We start from the raw sequence: 17816 nt of genomic DNA, 5'->3' as shown, positions 1-17816 counted from the left end.
GCCAAACGAGGATATAAAAAATACTTAAATTTATTACTAACGACACTCATCGTACTTCTTTCAATCGTTACGAAAGCATTGCATAAATTTGTTCTTATTTAACACAAAATCAAACCAATTTTTGCACTTGACTTTGCACAATCAAATATTTTTAACTCGATATCGCGATGATTTAAATGTCGGAGCTTTCTACATCCGACATACATTCTGTCATTTGCTCTTGACAAGTCGAAACTTTTTGCTTGGGGTGCCCCTCGTTGTGCGATCGACAAATGTAAATAAAAAAAAGTTTACACAAATATTGAATCGCAGAAAAGTTTGCAAGCTCCTGGACGGTGGGTTAAACTAATATTTACGGAAGCGACGATAACGATAAATTTAAAGCTTCTTCTAGTACGATAATCGAAAATCAATTGTGTGATGGAATGTTCATACACGCGCCAGTGTTAGTACCTAGATGGCAATGGGTTAGCTGAAGACAAGTTGAAAGAATGCATCTGTCAGAAATTCCTTAGTTCATCGTGAGGAATTTCGGGATTGTTATCGATGCAGCTCTCGACAAACGCACTTTATTTAACTGGTTGGCAAATAACTTAGTCTTCCCATACGCGTGAAACATGAATAACGGTTCGTAAGACCTTTTTGGTATGAATTATGATCTGTGTATTGCGGACGCGGTGCATCAGTGCGGAAGTGTGTGTTATTCGTTCAATGCTTCAGTGGATAGCAAAAGCATTCACTGAACGCAACAATTAGCATTAGGAAAAGGGAGTGCTGGCTGTATTATTCCAGGCAATGAGATAATTCGCGAAACCGATCGAGATGATTGCATTGAAGGGAGAGAGGGTTAAGTGATGAGCGATAAACCGAAACAATAACAAACAACAACAAAACACATGACACATCATCGTCTCTGGTCGAAATGGTGTTTCTTGGTGTCGCCGACGAACGGAGCTGGCTATGCAGATCTTTTAATAGAAATTTGTGTGTGTTTTTTTCATTACTAGTCATGTGCGCTACTGGTTCGAGAGGATTAGTCTCACTATATTTATAACGAGGTGTATGCTGTATGCAGTGATGAGAAAAAGTGACACACATTTTGACTCGTCCTGGTTATGTAGAACTGTGCTGACTTCCTTCCAAAACCTTGGAAAGTAAATGTGTACCTTCGGGATAATGGATTGAAATTAGCATCGCCGAAAAGGATATCATCGATTGCATTTTAACCAAAACAAAGCGAACCTCTTCCGGACGGATAGCTAGCCGTGACACGAGGGTGCATCCCTTTTCCCGATGATACGTTACAAAAGTGCGGTCAAGTGCAAACGTGAAAACGCTTCGTCAGTTTCCTTCCGGTTCCGGCGCACAATCGGGTCAACGGTTCGTAGCAGGCGGAGCAAAGAGTAGAGAGCGGGGCAGAGTCGTTTCGAAAAAACGAAAAATCAATCGACGATATCGTGTCGCCGATTGGGAGTTACTTACGAGTGAACGAACCAAAATCTATTTGTTAGGATGGCCTACGCATCGAACGAAACGCATGACGCGCTGTGGAAGCAAATACTGGAAAACCACTGGAAGTATGTCGAGTCCGAGGAATCGATGCTAAAGATCGAACTGCGGCGCGACCTAGAAGGTAAGGCCTGACACAATTGTTGTGTGCATGCCGAAAGAGGGGGGGGGGGGGGGTCTGTTTTCGTGGTCACCGTTTCCATAAGGGGATTTAAATTGCCCTCGCCAAAGCTCACAGGAAGCTTTAATTATATCACCTTCGCACAGGTGCGCGACAATGTGACTGATTATATATGTAGAACAAACTATCCAAACATTAAAATGGCTGGGCAAGAGTAAATCGGTTGTAGAATTTTTGCAAACTACCACGTTCATCTTCATTGTATCGTCCTTTAATATGAAGCATTTTGCTCTCGAAAAAGAAAGTTAACGGTTTAATAAATGCTACAATTACAATTACAACTTAAAAAGCAACGAGTAAATTGGAACAATTAAAGCAATAACATAAAAATTGTTTCATTTTATCAAGAAACAACTACAAAACTAGATCTACCTGATGATCTGTCTTTATTGAGAGAGAGAGAGAGAGAGAGAGAGAGAACAGCTACTACCTATGCTTTATCACTTGCTTCCAGCGATAAACGTGGTGATCTTGTGTGAATCATTTTATCAAGAAACAGCAAATGCCTTGATTGAGTTTTCCATTTTTGTTATCAACCTTTTTGCTGGCTCGCATTCAACGCGAGAAGATAAGAGTAGCGTTGTTTCGTTGGTCTTGTTGTTATAATTTTCTATGTAGGATCTAATCAGCAGCACATCACGAGCATTGACTCTTGCTAAGAACATTGTCCCTGAGAATGTTTATTGCCCTGGCGAAATTTGTAATGCATTCGATGATTCATAGATCAATTGGCTGTTGTTTACGCATAAGATCTTCTTATTAAAAGAAACTGAAGGGCGATTGACTTCCTGAATCCTCCTGTCCAAAGCACAATGTCAAAGCATATTACATAGAAACTTGCAGGAGTTACTGCGTGTTATTCATGACCATTTGGATTCATACCATGCCATCACGACGAGATCTTTAAATAATGTTTTTGTAGTTAAATTCATACATCTCCTGTCTTGAGAAGAAAATGCTTCCGATCTTCAAACGATCTTCTGCTAAAGCGTTCCTCTTTTGTTTAAACCCGAATAAGGTCAGCTAGAATGTTCGTTTATTTTTAGATATAAGGCAATGGCTTGAAGTATTCACACATAAAATCAAACCCTCATTTATTCGTACAAGTATCACCATCACTTACAAACCGCCGCCAATTATGTGTAAAACTTTTGTTGTTATTTTGATAATTTAATAAATCGTTTCCTATTTGTTCATTTGTACAGATCTGATAGAAAAACGATTGGGAAAGGTGCCACCAAATGAAAAATTTTATCTCGACGACACAAGATATGCTTTTGATAGGTAGGTCCACTACTGAACCATGCACTTTTTTTTACCAAACAGCGGATTTAATATTTAATTGTTTCTATCGTTTGTATGTTGCGGTGCAGCTCGGTCGCACATCTGGATGATTTTTCGGCCTATAAAGCATCGATCGGATTTGAGGCAATCAGCCAATACGCAAACAATCTGTTCGTGAAACCATGGCGAAAAGAATATAAAGTGATAAAGGTATAATAAATAATGCGGTACTACCGATCCGCATGTGGGCGGATCAGCGTTCCCAAGCGTTTCAAAATGCTCGTTTTTTTTTCTTTTCTTACAGATGTACTCTGGATTCTACCAGCACGAAATAGCAGCCAATTTGGTGAATGCGGAAAAACTTTTCCAAGCCATGGGCTATCAGCTGATGCCGAACAAAACGCTCATCTTAGATGGTCCTATCTGTCCCGATCAAGTAATGAACGTTGCGCGTGACGCTATTACAGCGTACGTAGAATGTCAGGTAAGAAAGCTGTTTTTTACGAACAAACGTTTATAAAAAACAAAAAACAAAAAAACAAAATAAAACCTATCATTGCTTGTTATAGATGATGAAACGAATTTATAGTGAGCTTACTTCGCTGCGGTTGTCGATAGATTGGATTGATATTTACAACTTCAGAAGCTACCACGCAGGTTAGTATCGAAAACGAGCTATCACAAAGGAAGTTGCTATCGATGTTTAATCTATTATTGTATTTTTCAGCCGATGTAATGCAAACAGTCAAGCAAATGGCACTATCTATACAAGAAAAGCATCACAAAAAGCAACAAGCTAAATTAAGAGGTATACTATGGCAAGCCGTAGTTAATTAGCATAATCTGCTGTAGAGTTAGTTGTTTTAACATTAAAGGGTTACGCATACGATAGGAAGGAGAGAGTCCTTAGTATATATATATAAAATATGCGGCAGTTGATACCGCCGCAACAACATATACGTTAGCGAATCGGCAAAAAAATGATATAGGATCGTGTACAATTCCTATATCAACACTATCATTTGCGTTTCCCTGTAGCGCACTAGCTAGCTAATCCTAAAATTAGTTTCGTTTGCATGTTGCTTAAGTAATTCCCTTTTATAATTATGAATGTTTTGCATGTTAACATTTACGGTTAGTCTGTCAATTCACACGTTATGTCTGTTTTATTCATTACTATAAAACTATTAGCAGATTTTGCTACGCGAATGCCGTTGTTGGTACATTTCATATGCTAGACTTACTGTTAGTTGCTTAACAATTGTTTTCCATGGCTTTATTGCTCGCTAACTTACTTTATTTGTACGCACGAAAGATCCCCTCGACCCTTGGTTTGGACGATCCCAACCGAATGATTTGGACGATAGGTCTTTTATTTAAAAAAAAATCTGCCCACTTTTTATTTTTACTGTATCTCTCTACTCTTTGTGCCTTTTCCAACGGTTTGCGCGTACACACACTTTTAATAGCACTCTTTGTTACAAAAAGTGCGCATAACATTTTACTTCAACTACATTTGCCTGTGGCAATTTGTGGGTAAATATCTTTAGCAATTCACAGCTAAGCTTACACTTGCATGAGCTAACTATTTGATCTATATCTTCTGAACCATTGTTTTTTTGTCTTACAAACTCCATAACCACAATAAAATACACACTGTGTCCTGTGTTCTTGTGTGTTTTACGTATGTGTCCTATTAACAAAGCATTTTGGCATTTTACTTTCCATTTTGTCTTCACTACTCTAATGCCTCGAGAGTGTATGACGTATATGTTCTCCAATTTTTTATCTCTCTTCTCTCCAGACACGTACGGCAATAATAGTGCGTCCGCTTTAGCGCCTGCTAGTAGCTGCAATTCATGCAACCCGTATCAATTCCATGTGCAAAGCCAACAACCTCCCCCAGTTCCACCACCGGCCGCTGCGTATTGTGGTGCTAGTGGTGGTGGGAACGGTGTCGTTGTTGGCAGTAGTCAGCTGTATAATAGCGCTGTTGCTGCACCCTGTAGTATTCATAGCCAACAGCATCACCAACAGCAACAGGCGCAACCGCCGCCGCCACCACCACCGCCCCAACAACAATTGCCGGCAAGCGCATACGGTGGTGCATACCACCCTCATCATCTTCCTCCTTCGCATCATCACCATCATCATCATCTTCATCATAGTAGTTACCAGAACTTTCAAACGACGACGACTACATCTGCCACGCAGCAGCAGCAACAGCAAATTGGCGCACCAGCTCTGGGAACGATGCCCCATTCAAAATCACTCGACCATTACCAGGACGCTAATAGTGCGGCTGCAGCTGCTGCTGCTGCTGCATCGGCCGCTAACATGTACGGCATGAATGTGTACATGCAGAGACACTCCATTGATCAACCCTATCACTACACGATCGCTACGCCCTACGGTGGTTCGCAAGCTGCCGTTTCGTCGGCGACTGCTATGCAGCCAACATATGAGGGTGGACCGCTCGATGGGATGCTATCGTGTGGGGTGGCCGGCGGCTTAGGAAGTAGTGCTGGTGGAGGTGCCAGTGCTGGTGTAAGTTGCAGCAGTAACAATCATCCTTATAACAATGTTCCAGGCAGCGGACGCTATCCGCCGTTGCAGTACGCAACCAACACCAACTTTCCAATGGGGATACCCCCCGGACCGATGTTCATGAATGGTGGAAACCAGTTAAAGCATCACCAAAATGGAATGGTGGAAGGATGCGGATCTTATCGGCATGCGGCTATGAACCTAGGCTATCCTTCTTACCGCGGTCCGAACGGTATGATGCCACCGCCACCCTACTATCAGCCGGTGGATTCATCGATCTATGGTGGCACCTCGGTGGCGGCCGCAGCTACCCAAACTGCAGCGTACGGTACGGTGGCACAACCAGGAGCGTCTATTTTAAGCAGCAAGAAGAAAATGTATGAAGAATACGATATGGGGTCTGGTGTGCGCCGGAGTAACGATACTTTACGATCCGGCAGTGGATGTGCCAAAAAGCTGGATCGTTACCACAAAAACTCCGAGCTACTGATTGATTATGAGAGTGACATGCTGCCAGAAGCGTTGGCCGAAAGAAATCTTAAAGAGCAGCAGCAACAGCAGCATCATCACCATCATCACTATTTGCATCACCAGACGTCACGCAACTCGCGGCAGTCGGATTTCGACAGTTACGAAGATGAACAGTTACAGCGAGAACAAGAGCAAAGTAGCAACGTAAGCCGTCGGATTTCTAGCAAAAATCAGGATGGAATCGGATGCTACGAAACGTGGAACTACGTCTATCAAAATCTGGAAAAGCAAGGCTATACGAAGGATTTGGGCGAAAGAGGAGACTTTTTGGCAGATGAAATGGACGATGAAGATAACCGTGCAGGTATGGTGGAGGAAGAAGCCATTCGACGAAGGCGACGGAATGATATCATGGACGAGCAGGACGTTCATCACCCCGCCAGGAGAGAATCGACCAATGCATCCTCCAGCACGACTCTCCGACGCAATCACAACGAGAAATTAAAGGCTATGAAACCGAAAGCTGCAGACAAGGTGGATGGCATAAGCCGGCCATCTTCAGCTGCCATTCTCTCGTCCAAGCATAATGCTAGCGAAGGGCGAAGACACGAACGTCATCCTTCCTCTGGTTCGGGTGTGACCGCAACCATGGTCCAGAAGGTAGCCAAAATGTCGCTTTCCAATGCCACGACCGAAGATCTGTTAGGGCTGGAACAGAACGGTGGTGGTAAGAATGAACCCATGGCCAGCAGTCGAATAAATTCGGTGACGAAAAAACAGATCACACCTCAGGGTTCGGGATCTTCCTCGTCAACCGGTCCCGTGATGCCTGTAAAGGAAACGAAAAACAGCAGTTCGACCACAGGAATTTTGGTCAACAATCACCATAACCACAATGCGAACAGCGGAACTGCAAGCGTTTACCAAGCGGGCAGCAACACGTCAGCGACGCATGGGAAGAAGAAAACGGCCACATTCGATACCGGTGCGGTAACGATAATAAACCCCAGCCCGACAGGTGGCAGTCCCGGAAACGGAACACAAGGCGGTGCCGAATGGAATTGCAATTTCTGTACCTACCTGAACCCGGATGTCAAACGCATCTGTGATATGTGCTCCAAGAGCCGCGATTTTCGGCTCGATGGCACGACGACCACCAGCAACGGAACTACGGCAACCTGTGTTTAAATTCTGCTCCAGTACGATAACAATTTCGGAACGATTCCTTTCCCCTAGCAACCTCCCCCCCCCCCCCCACCCACCTCCTCATCGCCTCCTATCAAGCGACCATTTATTGTTAAACGAGATTGTTTTACCGTTGCCCATCCAAAGTAGAGGATAATGTTATCTCCAACAAATTCTGTTGTTTTCACAATTACAGTTGTTATAAAATTGTGTTGGGGTTGCCATGTATTGTTATTCAGTTTATTTTTACATTTTTCTGATAACAATCCATTATAATAATATGTTTTTTTTATTAAACTTTTACATCCATTTTAATTTGTTCCCACAATGGTTATAAATCGGCGCGTTTTTGTCCTGCAAACAGTTAGACCAATTCAGTCGATTGTGCTTCTTTGGTGAATAAACAGAACCTGGCGAAAAAATAAGCTTCAGTGCTTTGCGCATCTGTTGTTTGAAGATTAGCAGAGGAGTAATGAGAATTTAATCCCGGGGAAGTAACGTGATTTGATTCGTAAAGCCAAACCCGAATGGAAAACAATGCAACGAACGATGAACGCGCGCAGGTGTAACAAAAATTCTCATTTAGTGTTGGAAAAAGTAAACGTTTGTGTTTCAAACCGTTTATCGCTTTTGTGGCGCGCACATAACTACACAAAGACAAAACGGGTCGAATATGGTTTAACCATCGCGTTTGTGAAGGGATGTGTGGCAAGAACTAGAAGCTTTAACGATCGGTAACCTCCGTGGTGACCGAAGTATGGTTATAAGAAGTTAAAAAGATCAAATGGACATGTGTTGCAAATGCCGGCGAGATTTAGCAAACAGTGCAACCAAACTAAAATTCTATTTGATAAAAACAAAATCAGCTGGATAGGATCGACAATCGCGCTTTTGCATACATAAGTTTGCATAATGGCGCTAAACGGCCGGTTTCTCGATGAACTAGAAATGCGGGAGTAAGCAAGGGAAACCGTGGCTAAACCATGAGGAAGAAACTCCAATAAATGGATTGGTGGCACGTAGGATGGAAGAAGCAATTAAAATTATGTAGGGTGAGGAATAGATTCTACTAATTGTTATTAATTAATTTATCCTCCAATAATGAAATGTAAGCAGCCGCCGCTTACGGCTTTCGGATCCTTCGATTTGAAGTACGCTGCAAAAAGATACTAGTCAAAGAATGGAATGAGTGGAAGAAAATTCGCTACGAAAAAGGAATAAATGAGTTCTCGGTAATGGAAATGCCGCCACCTAAGCGAATAAGCGTATAAGAAAAGATTGTACATCAAAAAGTGGATTGTTATATACTATTTAAAGTTTAAAATATTTTTTTAGTTTTACATCAATGTTACTTGAGACAAAATGCAAATTGGATTGATATTTACTGATTAGGTAAAACCAAACGAGTAAAACAGAGTAAATAACCCTACCGAGCACCAGACAGGGATTATCAAATTGAACTCAACCGGAGAGGATGGAAAACTATATGCGAATAGGCATTGCTGAGTATTCTCTATCTACATTTTATAGCAAATTTCTAAACGATCAAGCGAATGGGATAAATTAAAGCAAAACTCACACACACATAGAGGACAACCAAAACCTAAAGCAACCAAATCACTAAAAGAACTTGAAAAAGCAAATGCGTAAGTGTACGCGGATGGTAAGGCTAACGGATAGAACTAGTAACTACTTCTCCTGTGCATGTGTGGATTACCGGCGTGTATGGGGAGACGACGAAATCATAATGAAACTGTTTCGCATATTATAGATTTTAATAAAACAAAATGATCCATTTCTTTGTTTGCTGTTGAGATATACACGTTTTGTACTGTTATTGTTTGGTTTGCAAGGAATCTATCCAAAATCTAAAAAATCGTTCTACAAAAGCGTTTGATGGACGTGGAAACAATGGCACATGGTTTTAAAATTACATCCCATTTTATTTAGCAAATCATCTTCCCGTGCATTTTCGTTGCTGGCGGTTTTAATCCACTTTACAGATCTGTATCTACACACTGTGGCAACTGTAACTGGTACCGAACGTGACCCAAACTTGGTAAATTGGCAAAGAATAGAAACGAAAGTGTATAAATGTGGTAAAAAATTAGTAATCATCTTTCATCGTGTCATTTAGCAAAAGCACTATAAAATAGCTAAGTTACGGTGCGTAGGGCCTGAATGCGTATGCCGTTATCTGGAATAGTGAATTTGCATTTTTCCACCTCATATGCTTCCGCGAATACCCAACAGGCAATATCATATTACCAGTGGCATAAGATTGCAAACCTCTTTATCTGATTTCAAGGACGGGAACCGACCGACTGCACCTAAATTGACTAGGAAATGATTGCCGTTTACGAATTGGTGGTAGTGGACGAAATGATTGTTTTATACACAGACGCTGCACGCGTTAGCTGTGCTTTTCTTGGTTTAGATGTTTGTGGCCAATGCAATTAACTCATTTTGATCTGATCGTGTTCGTGGGACTCACTTGTTCCACTTGACAAATTTTAGTGAGTAAAGTTCTTCGCTTCGTAACAAATTCTGCGGTAAAGTAAATAAAGCAAATACCTACGCATTATTAGCAAGACTGTGTTGGTGTGTGGCTATTTGGCTATTCAACTGCCGGTAGTTTAACCCTTCTAAGAGCTTTGCTCCATTTTAACGCTAAAAACAAACAATGCTCATTATGCACAAAACCTACGTGTCTTACAGATTTAACGTGACTTTTCTTTTCATCTATAAAACCTACCCTTATGTAGCCCCAATCTGTCACAAACCCTGCACCATATTTGGACGGGGTTAGTCAGAAAAAAACGAAGGTACACCTGATGCATTTTTCATTCCTCCTTTTCATCCTTTAATCGTTGCCTGCTGTTGGATTGTCGTATCTGTTGCTTAAGCTGGGCAGTTTTTAACTTGGACATGATCTGCGTCGATTGGTACAGCCAACTTCCCTGTGAATGGAAATAAACCAGCCGATAAGATAGTTGCCACACTTTCAGTGAAGTTCCTACCGCCAAGTCTTACCACCATGAGCATGCAATTTAGAAGTATTGGCACGGAAAACACAACCGATATGAATAAACCCTTATCGTCGAAGTATTGTTGTTTGGAAAAAATCCTCCAATTGATTGCCGCATATTCGTTAATGCTTTCGGAAAAGTACACCAATAGCACTGAAAATGGAAAATCAAAGTACAAGTGAAACCGTACACAAGGTTAGCTAACGATCGATAAGGGGGGTATTATTATTACCATCCGAAGGGAATAAATACTCACAGAGAATGAAAAATAGGAAAACCTGAAAATTTCCATAATTTCTGGTGAGTAGTGCCGTCGATGTGATGCATACGTGAAACGCTATTAATCCTATCAGCCACGGATCATACCAATCGATCTGTAAAAAAGTAATAATCATACAAACAAAATTTGTGTCAAAACAAACATAGAAAATCTAAACAATGTTGCATTTTAACTTACACTTGCTAGAAACGTTATAAAACCCTTTATTTCGTTAATTTCTATCCATGTTGGTTCCACCATTGCTACAAGGAAGGCTATCGTTTGTGAAATGAATCAGTTTCTACTACCCAAAATGCTAAAAACAATGTCTTGTCGATCGATTTCTTGCTGGGCTGCAGGAACTGTTGTATTTTTCCGGACCGTATTAGCGCGATCGCGAGTAGAATTTTCTGAAGGAAACTTTTTCAAGCAAAGGGAAACTTAAACTATGGTCTTCGCAAATCCTTCTGGCAGTTGCTGCGTGCGTAAAGCGATGAAAAATGAGACGAAAAGTTGATGAAAATTCTACGTGTTTACGTTTCCACTTCCCATTCTTTTCATTTTTTTCATTCGGCAGCGGTGTTGTTTTATTTGTTGTTTCGATTAAATGTCAACCACACAGCCCCCAAAAGCAAATCAAACTCAGCAGTTTAAACCTCAGGTTTGAAGGCTTGTAAAACAGAAGAAAATAATAACTGATGCAGAAGGGTGATTCAATGCTGCAGAACAGTCATATATGACGGAACGAAATAAACTATTGTATTTCCAAACAGTGCGAACATTCCTGTTTTCTTATTATTTTCGACGATATCACAAATTGACCACAATACACGTAGCGCAACCTATTGGCGGGTGATCGAAGATGTTTCAAGATATTTAGAGACGATTTTGCTTGATGACATTTGACGCACATGGCTGCCAACCATAATCAATCTGTCAACATGCCATGTTTCTTTCTTTTCGCTAAAGTGCGTTCACGAAGACGTGTTGCGACTTCGGATTTAGTCTGCAAATAAAGGTGTTTATCGTGCACGATTTATCTGCAAATGCATCTACAAATACCGCAAAACAGCTCAGTTAACTGGTCACTGCTAGAAATAGCGAAATTGAGTGATGGTTCAGTCAAAACGAGTGCATACCTGGAGGACGATTGATGACGGAACGTGTAGTGAGGTTATGGCTTCAATATGTACACCAGCAGTAGCGGTATTGCATCGCTCAGCCTACTACCGAGCGGATGTTCCATCATCGTCGGCACGGACTATGCGCTCGGTTGACATGCGGTCAAAAATGCTGCCAAAAAAATGGCATTTGTACAGCGTATACTAATCGTTTGTTTCGTGTTTTCGTTTTAGAACAATCCCAAGATGAGTACTGCAACAATTCGTACCCGTCGCTACATGAGCAACCGGCTGCTGTGCCGCAAGCAAATGATCTGCGATGTTCTGCACCCAGGAATGGCCTCGGTATCGAAGAAGGAGATTCGCGAGAAACTCGCCGTCATGTACAAAACCACCGCCGATGTGGTGTTCGTCTTCGGTTTCCGCACAAACTTCGGAGGCGGCAAGTCGACCGGTTTCGCTCTCATCTACGACACCCTAGACCACGCCAAGAAGTTCGAACCCAAGCACCGTCTCGGCCGCCACGGACTGTACGAGAAGAAGAAGATGACGCGCAAGCAGCGCAAGGAACGCAAGAACCGTATGAAGAAGGTGCGCGGTACGAGCAAGGCCAAGGTTGGACAGGCGGTGAAGAAGTAAAACTCCGGATAGTGTTGGTGCTGCCCGCTACTTCTGCAAACGGTGGTGGTGGTTGTCGGTGTCTTCGGTCCGTGTTTTAAGTTTATATGTTTTCTCTTGTGCGGATTAAATGTAAACATTCCGCCAAAAGGAATGAGAATATAAGCAACAATACCATGTAAGAAGAAACCGTACTTATGTGACTCGGTAGTTTTTGTTCAGTGTAGAACTCAGCATGTGCAGGCGCTTTTATTCTGCCACCTTCGGCTTTTTCTTAGCAAACTTTTTATCTTTTTTGGTGTCCTGAGACTTCTTACCTTTCGGTTCGGTTTTACGCTTTTCTATGAGTTCGTTCAGCTTCTCGGGGGCAATGAATTTTCGTTTCTTAAATTTTTTATCTGCTGCGGCTGCTTGGAATCGAGCATCGTTCATCACGGACGGGCTACTCATTGTCTGTTTGTCCCGCTGGCGTCTTTCTTCATTCTCCTGCCGTAAACGTTCGCGTCGCATTTGTTCCCGTGATTTCATTTCTTCTTTCCACTTCGCTTCCATTTCCTCCGGATCGTGACCGTCCTTTATCCAGCGCAGGCGGCGATACTTATGCTGTCGCTCGTCGAAATCCTTGTTGTCCAGGTTCATCTCAGCTTCGGCACGTGCCACCTTTACCTGCATGAAGATACGTTGCACCAGCCGATCTGGGGATAGAACGTAAGAAATGTTGAATTCTTACTGCCGTTTGCCATCGCATATCACTTACCATCTACGGAATATTCTGTCAGTTTTGTATTGATGAGACTCTCAATTTCTCCGAGAGCTTCTAAATCCCTTGGAAAGCGTAAAATTGAGACTGCCATTCCGGATCGCCCGGCACGCGCTGTGCGGCCCACCCGATGAATGTATTCGATCGGTTTTTTCGGCAGGCGATGATTCACGACCAATTGTACATCATGTATATCGAGCCCTCGGCTGGCGACATCGGTTGCGATCATGATACGCACGTGTTTGGATTTGAATTTATTCAGTGCCGCCACGCGCTCCTTCTGCCGCAGAAATCCATGCAAACAAACATTTTCAAACCCGAACGAGTTCAGCGCCATCGATAGGATTTGGCAATCTTTTTTCGAATTGGTAAAAATCATGATGCTCGCATCTTCGTTCTCCTCCTTGTACTTGCGCAATGCCTCCACCAGGACGGTATCTCGATCGTAGTCGGCGCACAATAGGTAACGCTGATCCAGCGTTTCTACCGTCGCTACCTGTGATTGTTCAGACCATTCGAACACATCGTCCGCGATTGGAAACACTATCGAGGTCTTCAGAAAATCCTTTAGTGTGGCTGAAAAGAATAAATTCTGGCGTTTCTCCGGGAGGAAACGGTTAATCACCGTCAGGTCTTCGTCGAAGCTTCCGCTCAGCATTCGGTCGGCTTCGTCAACCACCAGAAACTGGAGTGCAGCGAACGAGTACGTATTGCATCCGGTCAGATGGTCGGACAATCGCCCTGGCATGGCCACGATAATGTGTGGACGTTTCTGTAGCTGCTGGCTTTCAAGCAAAAGATCGGTACCACCCGTTACTACGCAAACACGCGCGTTCATCGGTTGGCCAGCAACAACAAACTGTTCCGCTATCTGGTGGGCTAATTCGTGCGTTGGTGTGAGCACAAGCGCAAAATTAGCCGTCGGTTCTTCGCTAAGCTTCTGCAGTATTGGCAATGCGAAAGCAAACGTTTTCCCCGAACCAGTTTTGGCCGCACCAATACAATCCTGTCCCTCTAAGATACGTGGAATGCATGCGACTTGAATCGGTGTCGGACTTCGCAGACCTGAAAGTGGAGTGTTGTGCTCTGAATTAGCCTCAAGACATTTGGCCAGAATCTTTGGCATACATACCAAGCTTTTCAGTTTGCCGTGTTATCCAGTAAGTTAAACCAAGGTCAGAAAATTTCTTATCTGTCCGCAAACTCATGTTTGTGCAATACTGTGAGGCCGGCAATCATATAATTTCCCGATTTAAACGGTATTGTATTGTACAACCTTTTTGAATACGACACGCGTGCTGAAACAAAACATTGAATGAATGTCATATAGAACAACCGGTTTGGCTGCCAGCCAATTGTCATGAAACATAACATAAAGCCTCGACTACACTGAAACTCATTTTCAGCTTAAAATTAAAAATGTTTTCCACTCATATTTGGACAAAGTACTAAAAGAATGGAACATTTTTTCAGAGGAAATTTAGGAAAGAATATAAATACTACCATAAAACATTCTCAACCAATACGCTAGAGATTCGTGTCAACTCACAAGGTCGTGTAAAGATAGCTTCATTGTTCAGAACTTTTTCCTACTGTCAGATGAGCTTGTGCGTGTAGAACATAAACTGATAAGATAGGAACGCAAGGCACGCAGTGTGATAAAACAAAGACCTAGCAAATTGATTTCAGGCGGAAAACTAGCAGTTTAATTTGGACACTAATTAAACTTTACATTCCAATAAACGAGATGGCCTCAAAAGTTAAGGTAAATCGCAACTGCTATACTGCTCGTACTTTACTGCTGGATTGCTAACAAATAAGCGAATCTTTCACTACAGATTGGCATTATCGGAGGATCCGGGTTGGACGACAGTCAGATTATTGAGAATCGCACCGAACGCGTGGTAAACACACACTTTGGCATTCCCTCCGATGTCCTTATCGAAGGCAAGATTGCCGGTGTAGATTGCGTGCTGCTAGCACGCCACGGAAGAAACCATTCGATTATGCCAACGAACGTGAACTATCGGGCTAACATTTGGGCATTGAAAGCGCTTGGCTGTACGCATGTAATCGTTTCGACGGCTACAGGTTCGTTGAAGGAAGAAATACATCCCGGAGATATCGTGATTCCGGACAACTTTATCGATCGTACTACGAAACGCGTGCAAACTTTTTACGATGGCAACGAGCTGCTGTCGGGCGTCTGTCACATCCCTATGGAGCCGGCATTCTGTAATCGTACGCGGGACGTTCTCATCGAAACGGCACGAGGCATCGGTCTGGGGGTACACGAGAAGGGCACGGTCGTTACAATCGAAGGTCCACGCTTTTCGAGTAAAGCCGAAAGTAATCTATTCCGCCAGTGGGGTGCCGACCTGGTAAACATGACGCTGGTCCCGGAGGTAGTACTGGCGAAGGAGGCTGGTCTCTGCTATGCCGCCATTGCCATGGCAACCGATTACGACTGCTGGAGGGAAACGGGTGAGGATGTAAATGTGGCAGATGTGCTAGCAACGTTCAAGAAGAACGTTACGAAGGTAACTGATCTGATTATCAACGCTATACCGAAGGTAGCCGCCCTTGATTGGTCGGATACAATTGAAGAGCTGGGGAAGACGGTCAATACCAGCATTATGCTTCCCCATTCTAACTAATTAACCAAACAGCGTACACCAAATATGCGCGCACATAAACACAGAAAAGCGAGCACTCACTCTGTCGCCAGCCGGGAAATAATCATCTCACCAACGGGGTCGTAAATGGGGTAAACCTATCATATGCCTAGTCAATTGCAATCTTTCTTTGCCATACAAATAGACCGATGCGAAGGCCCTCTGTGAAAACCGTGCTTACTTTCAAAAGCAATACAATCCCATGTTCAGCACAAATATGAATATCTTGCCATTGACTAAAGGAATTCGTCGGTCACTGTGCAACTTTTCGAATAATAAAACATTTGTAAAGGCATTACTTTTTATTAACTGTGTTTCACTTTCGCTAGCATACTCAAATATTAACAGTTATCCAGCTCCAACTTGATCAGTTTTCGCTGCGGTAAATTGACCGGTTGAAGCACTTTGGTTACCAAACCAGTCGCCACGGTTTTACCATTTTCTCGCACAGTAAACGATTGTCCGCAGGACATCACCATTTTCCTCAGTAACGTCAGCTTGATAGCACCATGATCACCCGGCATCAGCATATCCAGCCCAACCAAGTCCACCCTGCACGGTACGTTCCACGTTTTACTGAACAGCTGCTGAATGTATTTTGACGTTAGCGGTTTCGATCGGCCCCCTTCGTTTTTCGCTAGCAAATACATGGATGCTTCAAAGTGGTTCGAAACGCGTTCGCTCCCTGCTGCACAAAGCAACATGCCGCGTTGAACGGAATGTAGCTTAACACTCCGTAACAGGGTACCGATGTTATCGCCAGCTTTTGCTTCATTAACGTCCTTCCTGAATACTTGCATCCCTCCGATGGTGGTGTGTATTTCTTCGTCAAATCCCAACAACTCAGCTTCATCGTTTTTCCGCATCATACCACGAGCCAGTGTACCCACAACCACCGTCCCACGGCCGGGTACGGTAAATGCGTTATCGATTGGTAGCAAAAACGGCGAAGTTATATCCCTTGTTGGCGTGGGAATGTAGGAATCTATTGCGTCCAAAAGCCTGCGTATTGAAGGTTCGCCCAGCTCTGTCTGATCGCCTTGGAGAGCTAGCAACGCTGAACCAATTATTACGGGACTCTCAACACCATCGAATCCAAAATCGCTCAACAGCTCGCGTAGTTCTATTTCTACCAATTCGAGCACTTCGTTGTCAACCTGGTCAGCTTTGTTGATGAACACCACGATTTTACTAACGCCAACCTGGCGAGCCAACAGTAGATGCTCTCGTGTTTGTGGCATTTGACCATCAGTGGCCGCCACAACCAATATCGCACCGTCCATCTGTGAAGCTCCGGAGATCATGTTTTTCACGTAATCTGCATGTCCTGGACAGTCCGTGTGTGCATAGTGTCGTTTGTTCGTCTTGTACCCGATATGTGCTGCGTTAATCGTTATCCCTGAAAAAAATTAAGCACAAAGTTAGGTCATATTCGCTGTACAAATTAGCTTTATTCTCTTCCTACCGACCTCTAGCTTTCTCCTCTGGTGCTCGATCAATCTGGTCATAGGAAACGAAATTAGTATGCCCATCCTTCGACAGCACTTTAGTGATCGCGGCCGTGAGCGTCGTTTTGCCATGATCCACATGCCCGATCGTTCCAACATTGCAATGTTCTTCTTTTGTCGAATCTTTACCAGCACCGGCTGTGGAGCTTAATGCTCGTTGGATCCACAAACCTTCTCTGTCGGCACCATAACGTTGTGATGCAATTCTATGAAGCCGAGGGTTTATCGAGTATTGTACACATTTGTTTGCTAACTGCAATATTCGATAGTTCCATAACAACTTTTTTACTGCAAACGACATTTTTTTCAACGTGGATAAAATAAGACTAGAAATAGTTTGTAGTATTTGGTGCTGAAATTACTCCTTCATTTCGTTTGTTTTGTTGAGCAAAATTCTATAGAATCTGCACAGCCAGTCCGGTAATGACACAACTCACTTTATTAGAAAAAGAAAAACAATTTTGACAGCATCTAACCGCATCTAAAATCACATGGTTTTAATGTAAATTGTTTGACTGCTTTTATTTCCTTACCAAACAAAAACATTACTTTGTTCTGATTTTTTTATAGTAGAAAATCTACCGTAAACCAATGTACAAACGCGAAAATCATGCTATGTTTGCCGGGCGTATTTGGAAAGCTACTGTCACCCGTGAAATATGCATCTCG

General features: G+C 42.9%; 6 protein-coding genes across 8 annotated transcripts; 3 read left to right on the top strand and 3 right to left on the bottom strand.

Annotated features, from left to right (window-relative positions):
* Nucleotides 1–201: 201 nt before the first annotated feature.
* Nucleotides 202–8997, top strand: LOC125768819 (protein tamozhennic). Of its 2 annotated transcripts, none has more exons than XM_049436983.1 (8): nt 202–335; nt 1008–1633; nt 2896–2974; nt 3064–3184; nt 3279–3458; nt 3544–3631; nt 3702–3782; nt 4779–8997. In XM_049436983.1, exons 2-8 carry the CDS (start codon nt 1513–1515, stop codon nt 7178–7180), a joined length of 3072 nt encoding a protein of 1023 aa, XP_049292940.1. In that variant the 5' UTR covers nt 202–335; nt 1008–1512; the 3' UTR covers nt 7181–8997. The 2 variants fall into 2 exon arrangements, with proteins under 2 accessions (XP_049292940.1, XP_049292939.1); XM_049436982.1 differs by having other exon boundaries at nt 202–627.
* Nucleotides 8998–9094: 97 nt separating this feature from the next.
* On the bottom strand, nt 9095–11293 carry LOC125768936 (transmembrane protein 18). Of its 2 annotated transcripts, XR_007418977.1 has the most exons (5): nt 10664–11293; nt 10463–10580; nt 10211–10359; nt 9933–10137; nt 9095–9847 (listed from the first exon to the last, which is right to left on the bottom strand). XR_007418977.1 is itself a non-coding variant. In XM_049437277.1 (4 exons), exons 1-4 carry the CDS (start codon nt 10724–10726, stop codon nt 10021–10023), a joined length of 447 nt encoding a protein of 148 aa, XP_049293234.1. In that variant the 5' UTR covers nt 10727–11101; the 3' UTR covers nt 9095–10020. The 2 variants fall into 2 exon arrangements, 1 of the variants encoding a protein (XP_049293234.1); XM_049437277.1 differs by having other exon boundaries at nt 9095–10137; nt 10664–11101.
* Nucleotides 11294–11365: 72 nt separating this feature from the next.
* Nucleotides 11366–12398, top strand: LOC125768942 (40S ribosomal protein S24). Its single transcript, XM_049437284.1, has 2 exons — nt 11366–11483; nt 11821–12398. The coding sequence occupies exon 2, from the start codon at nt 11833–11835 to the stop codon at nt 12223–12225; it is 393 nt and encodes a 130-aa protein (XP_049293241.1). The 5' UTR covers nt 11366–11483; nt 11821–11832; the 3' UTR covers nt 12226–12398.
* A 10-nt stretch (nt 12399–12408) lies between these two features.
* On the bottom strand, nt 12409–14298 carry LOC125768860 (probable ATP-dependent RNA helicase Dbp45A). Its single transcript, XM_049437113.1, has 3 exons — nt 14097–14298; nt 12962–14029; nt 12409–12899 (listed from the first exon to the last, which is right to left on the bottom strand). Exons 1-3 carry the CDS (start codon nt 14170–14172, stop codon nt 12454–12456), a joined length of 1590 nt encoding a protein of 529 aa, XP_049293070.1. The 5' UTR covers nt 14173–14298; the 3' UTR covers nt 12409–12453.
* A 224-nt stretch (nt 14299–14522) lies between these two features.
* Nucleotides 14523–15944, top strand: LOC125768901 (S-methyl-5'-thioadenosine phosphorylase). Its single transcript, XM_049437218.1, has 2 exons — nt 14523–14729; nt 14803–15944. The coding sequence occupies exons 1-2, from the start codon at nt 14712–14714 to the stop codon at nt 15619–15621; spliced, it is 837 nt and encodes a 278-aa protein (XP_049293175.1). The 5' UTR covers nt 14523–14711; the 3' UTR covers nt 15622–15944.
* On the bottom strand, nt 15905–17748 carry LOC125768868 (elongation factor Tu). Its single transcript, XM_049437121.1, has 2 exons — nt 17109–17748; nt 15905–17038 (listed from the first exon to the last, which is right to left on the bottom strand). The coding sequence occupies exons 1-2, from the start codon at nt 17446–17448 to the stop codon at nt 15981–15983; spliced, it is 1398 nt and encodes a 465-aa protein (XP_049293078.1). The 5' UTR covers nt 17449–17748; the 3' UTR covers nt 15905–15980.
* Between the last annotated feature and the right edge of the window lie 68 nt (nt 17749–17816).

The sequence above is a fragment of the Anopheles funestus genome, chromosome 3RL (genome assembly GCF_943734845.2).
Source record: "Anopheles funestus chromosome 3RL, idAnoFuneDA-416_04, whole genome shotgun sequence".
In the NCBI taxonomy this organism is placed as follows: Eukaryota; Metazoa; Arthropoda; class Insecta; order Diptera; family Culicidae; genus Anopheles; species Anopheles funestus.
The sequence above is the reverse complement of the archived record's forward strand: the minus strand, read 5'-3'. Positions and strand labels throughout refer to the sequence as shown.

Coding starts and splice junctions, on each gene's coding strand:
- LOC125768819 (XM_049436983.1), top strand. CDS start 1,513: ATGGCCTACGCATCGAACGAAACGCATGACGCGCTGTGGAAGCAAATA. Junction 1,634..2,895: donor ACTGCGGCGCGACCTAGAAG/GTAAGGCCTGAC, acceptor TCATTTGTACAG/ATCTGATAGAAAAACGATTG. Junction 3,783..4,778: donor GCAACAAGCTAAATTAAGAG/GTATACTATGGC, acceptor TCTTCTCTCCAG/ACACGTACGGCAATAATAGT.
- LOC125768936 (XM_049437277.1), bottom strand. CDS start 10,726: ATGGTGGAACCAACATGGATAGAAATTAACGAAATAAAGGGTTTTATA. Junction 10,360..10,462: donor TTTCCTATTTTTCATTCTCT/GTGAGTATTTAT, acceptor TTCCATTTTCAG/TGCTATTGGTGTACTTTTCC. Junction 10,138..10,210: donor TAAATTGCATGCTCATGGTG/GTAAGACTTGGC, acceptor TTCCATTCACAG/GGAAGTTGGCTGTACCAATC.
- LOC125768942 (XM_049437284.1), top strand. CDS start 11,833: ATGAGTACTGCAACAATTCGTACCCGTCGCTACATGAGCAACCGGCTG.
- LOC125768860 (XM_049437113.1), bottom strand. CDS start 14,172: ATGAGTTTGCGGACAGATAAGAAATTTTCTGACCTTGGTTTAACTTAC. Junction 14,030..14,096: donor ACGGCAAACTGAAAAGCTTG/GTATGTATGCCA, acceptor CTCCACTTTCAG/GTCTGCGAAGTCCGACACCG. Junction 12,900..12,961: donor GACAGAATATTCCGTAGATG/GTAAGTGATATG, acceptor TTCTATCCCCAG/ATCGGCTGGTGCAACGTATC.
- LOC125768868 (XM_049437121.1), bottom strand. CDS start 17,448: ATGTCGTTTGCAGTAAAAAAGTTGTTATGGAACTATCGAATATTGCAG. Junction 17,039..17,108: donor ACCAGAGGAGAAAGCTAGAG/GTCGGTAGGAAG, acceptor AATTTTTTTCAG/GGATAACGATTAACGCAGCA.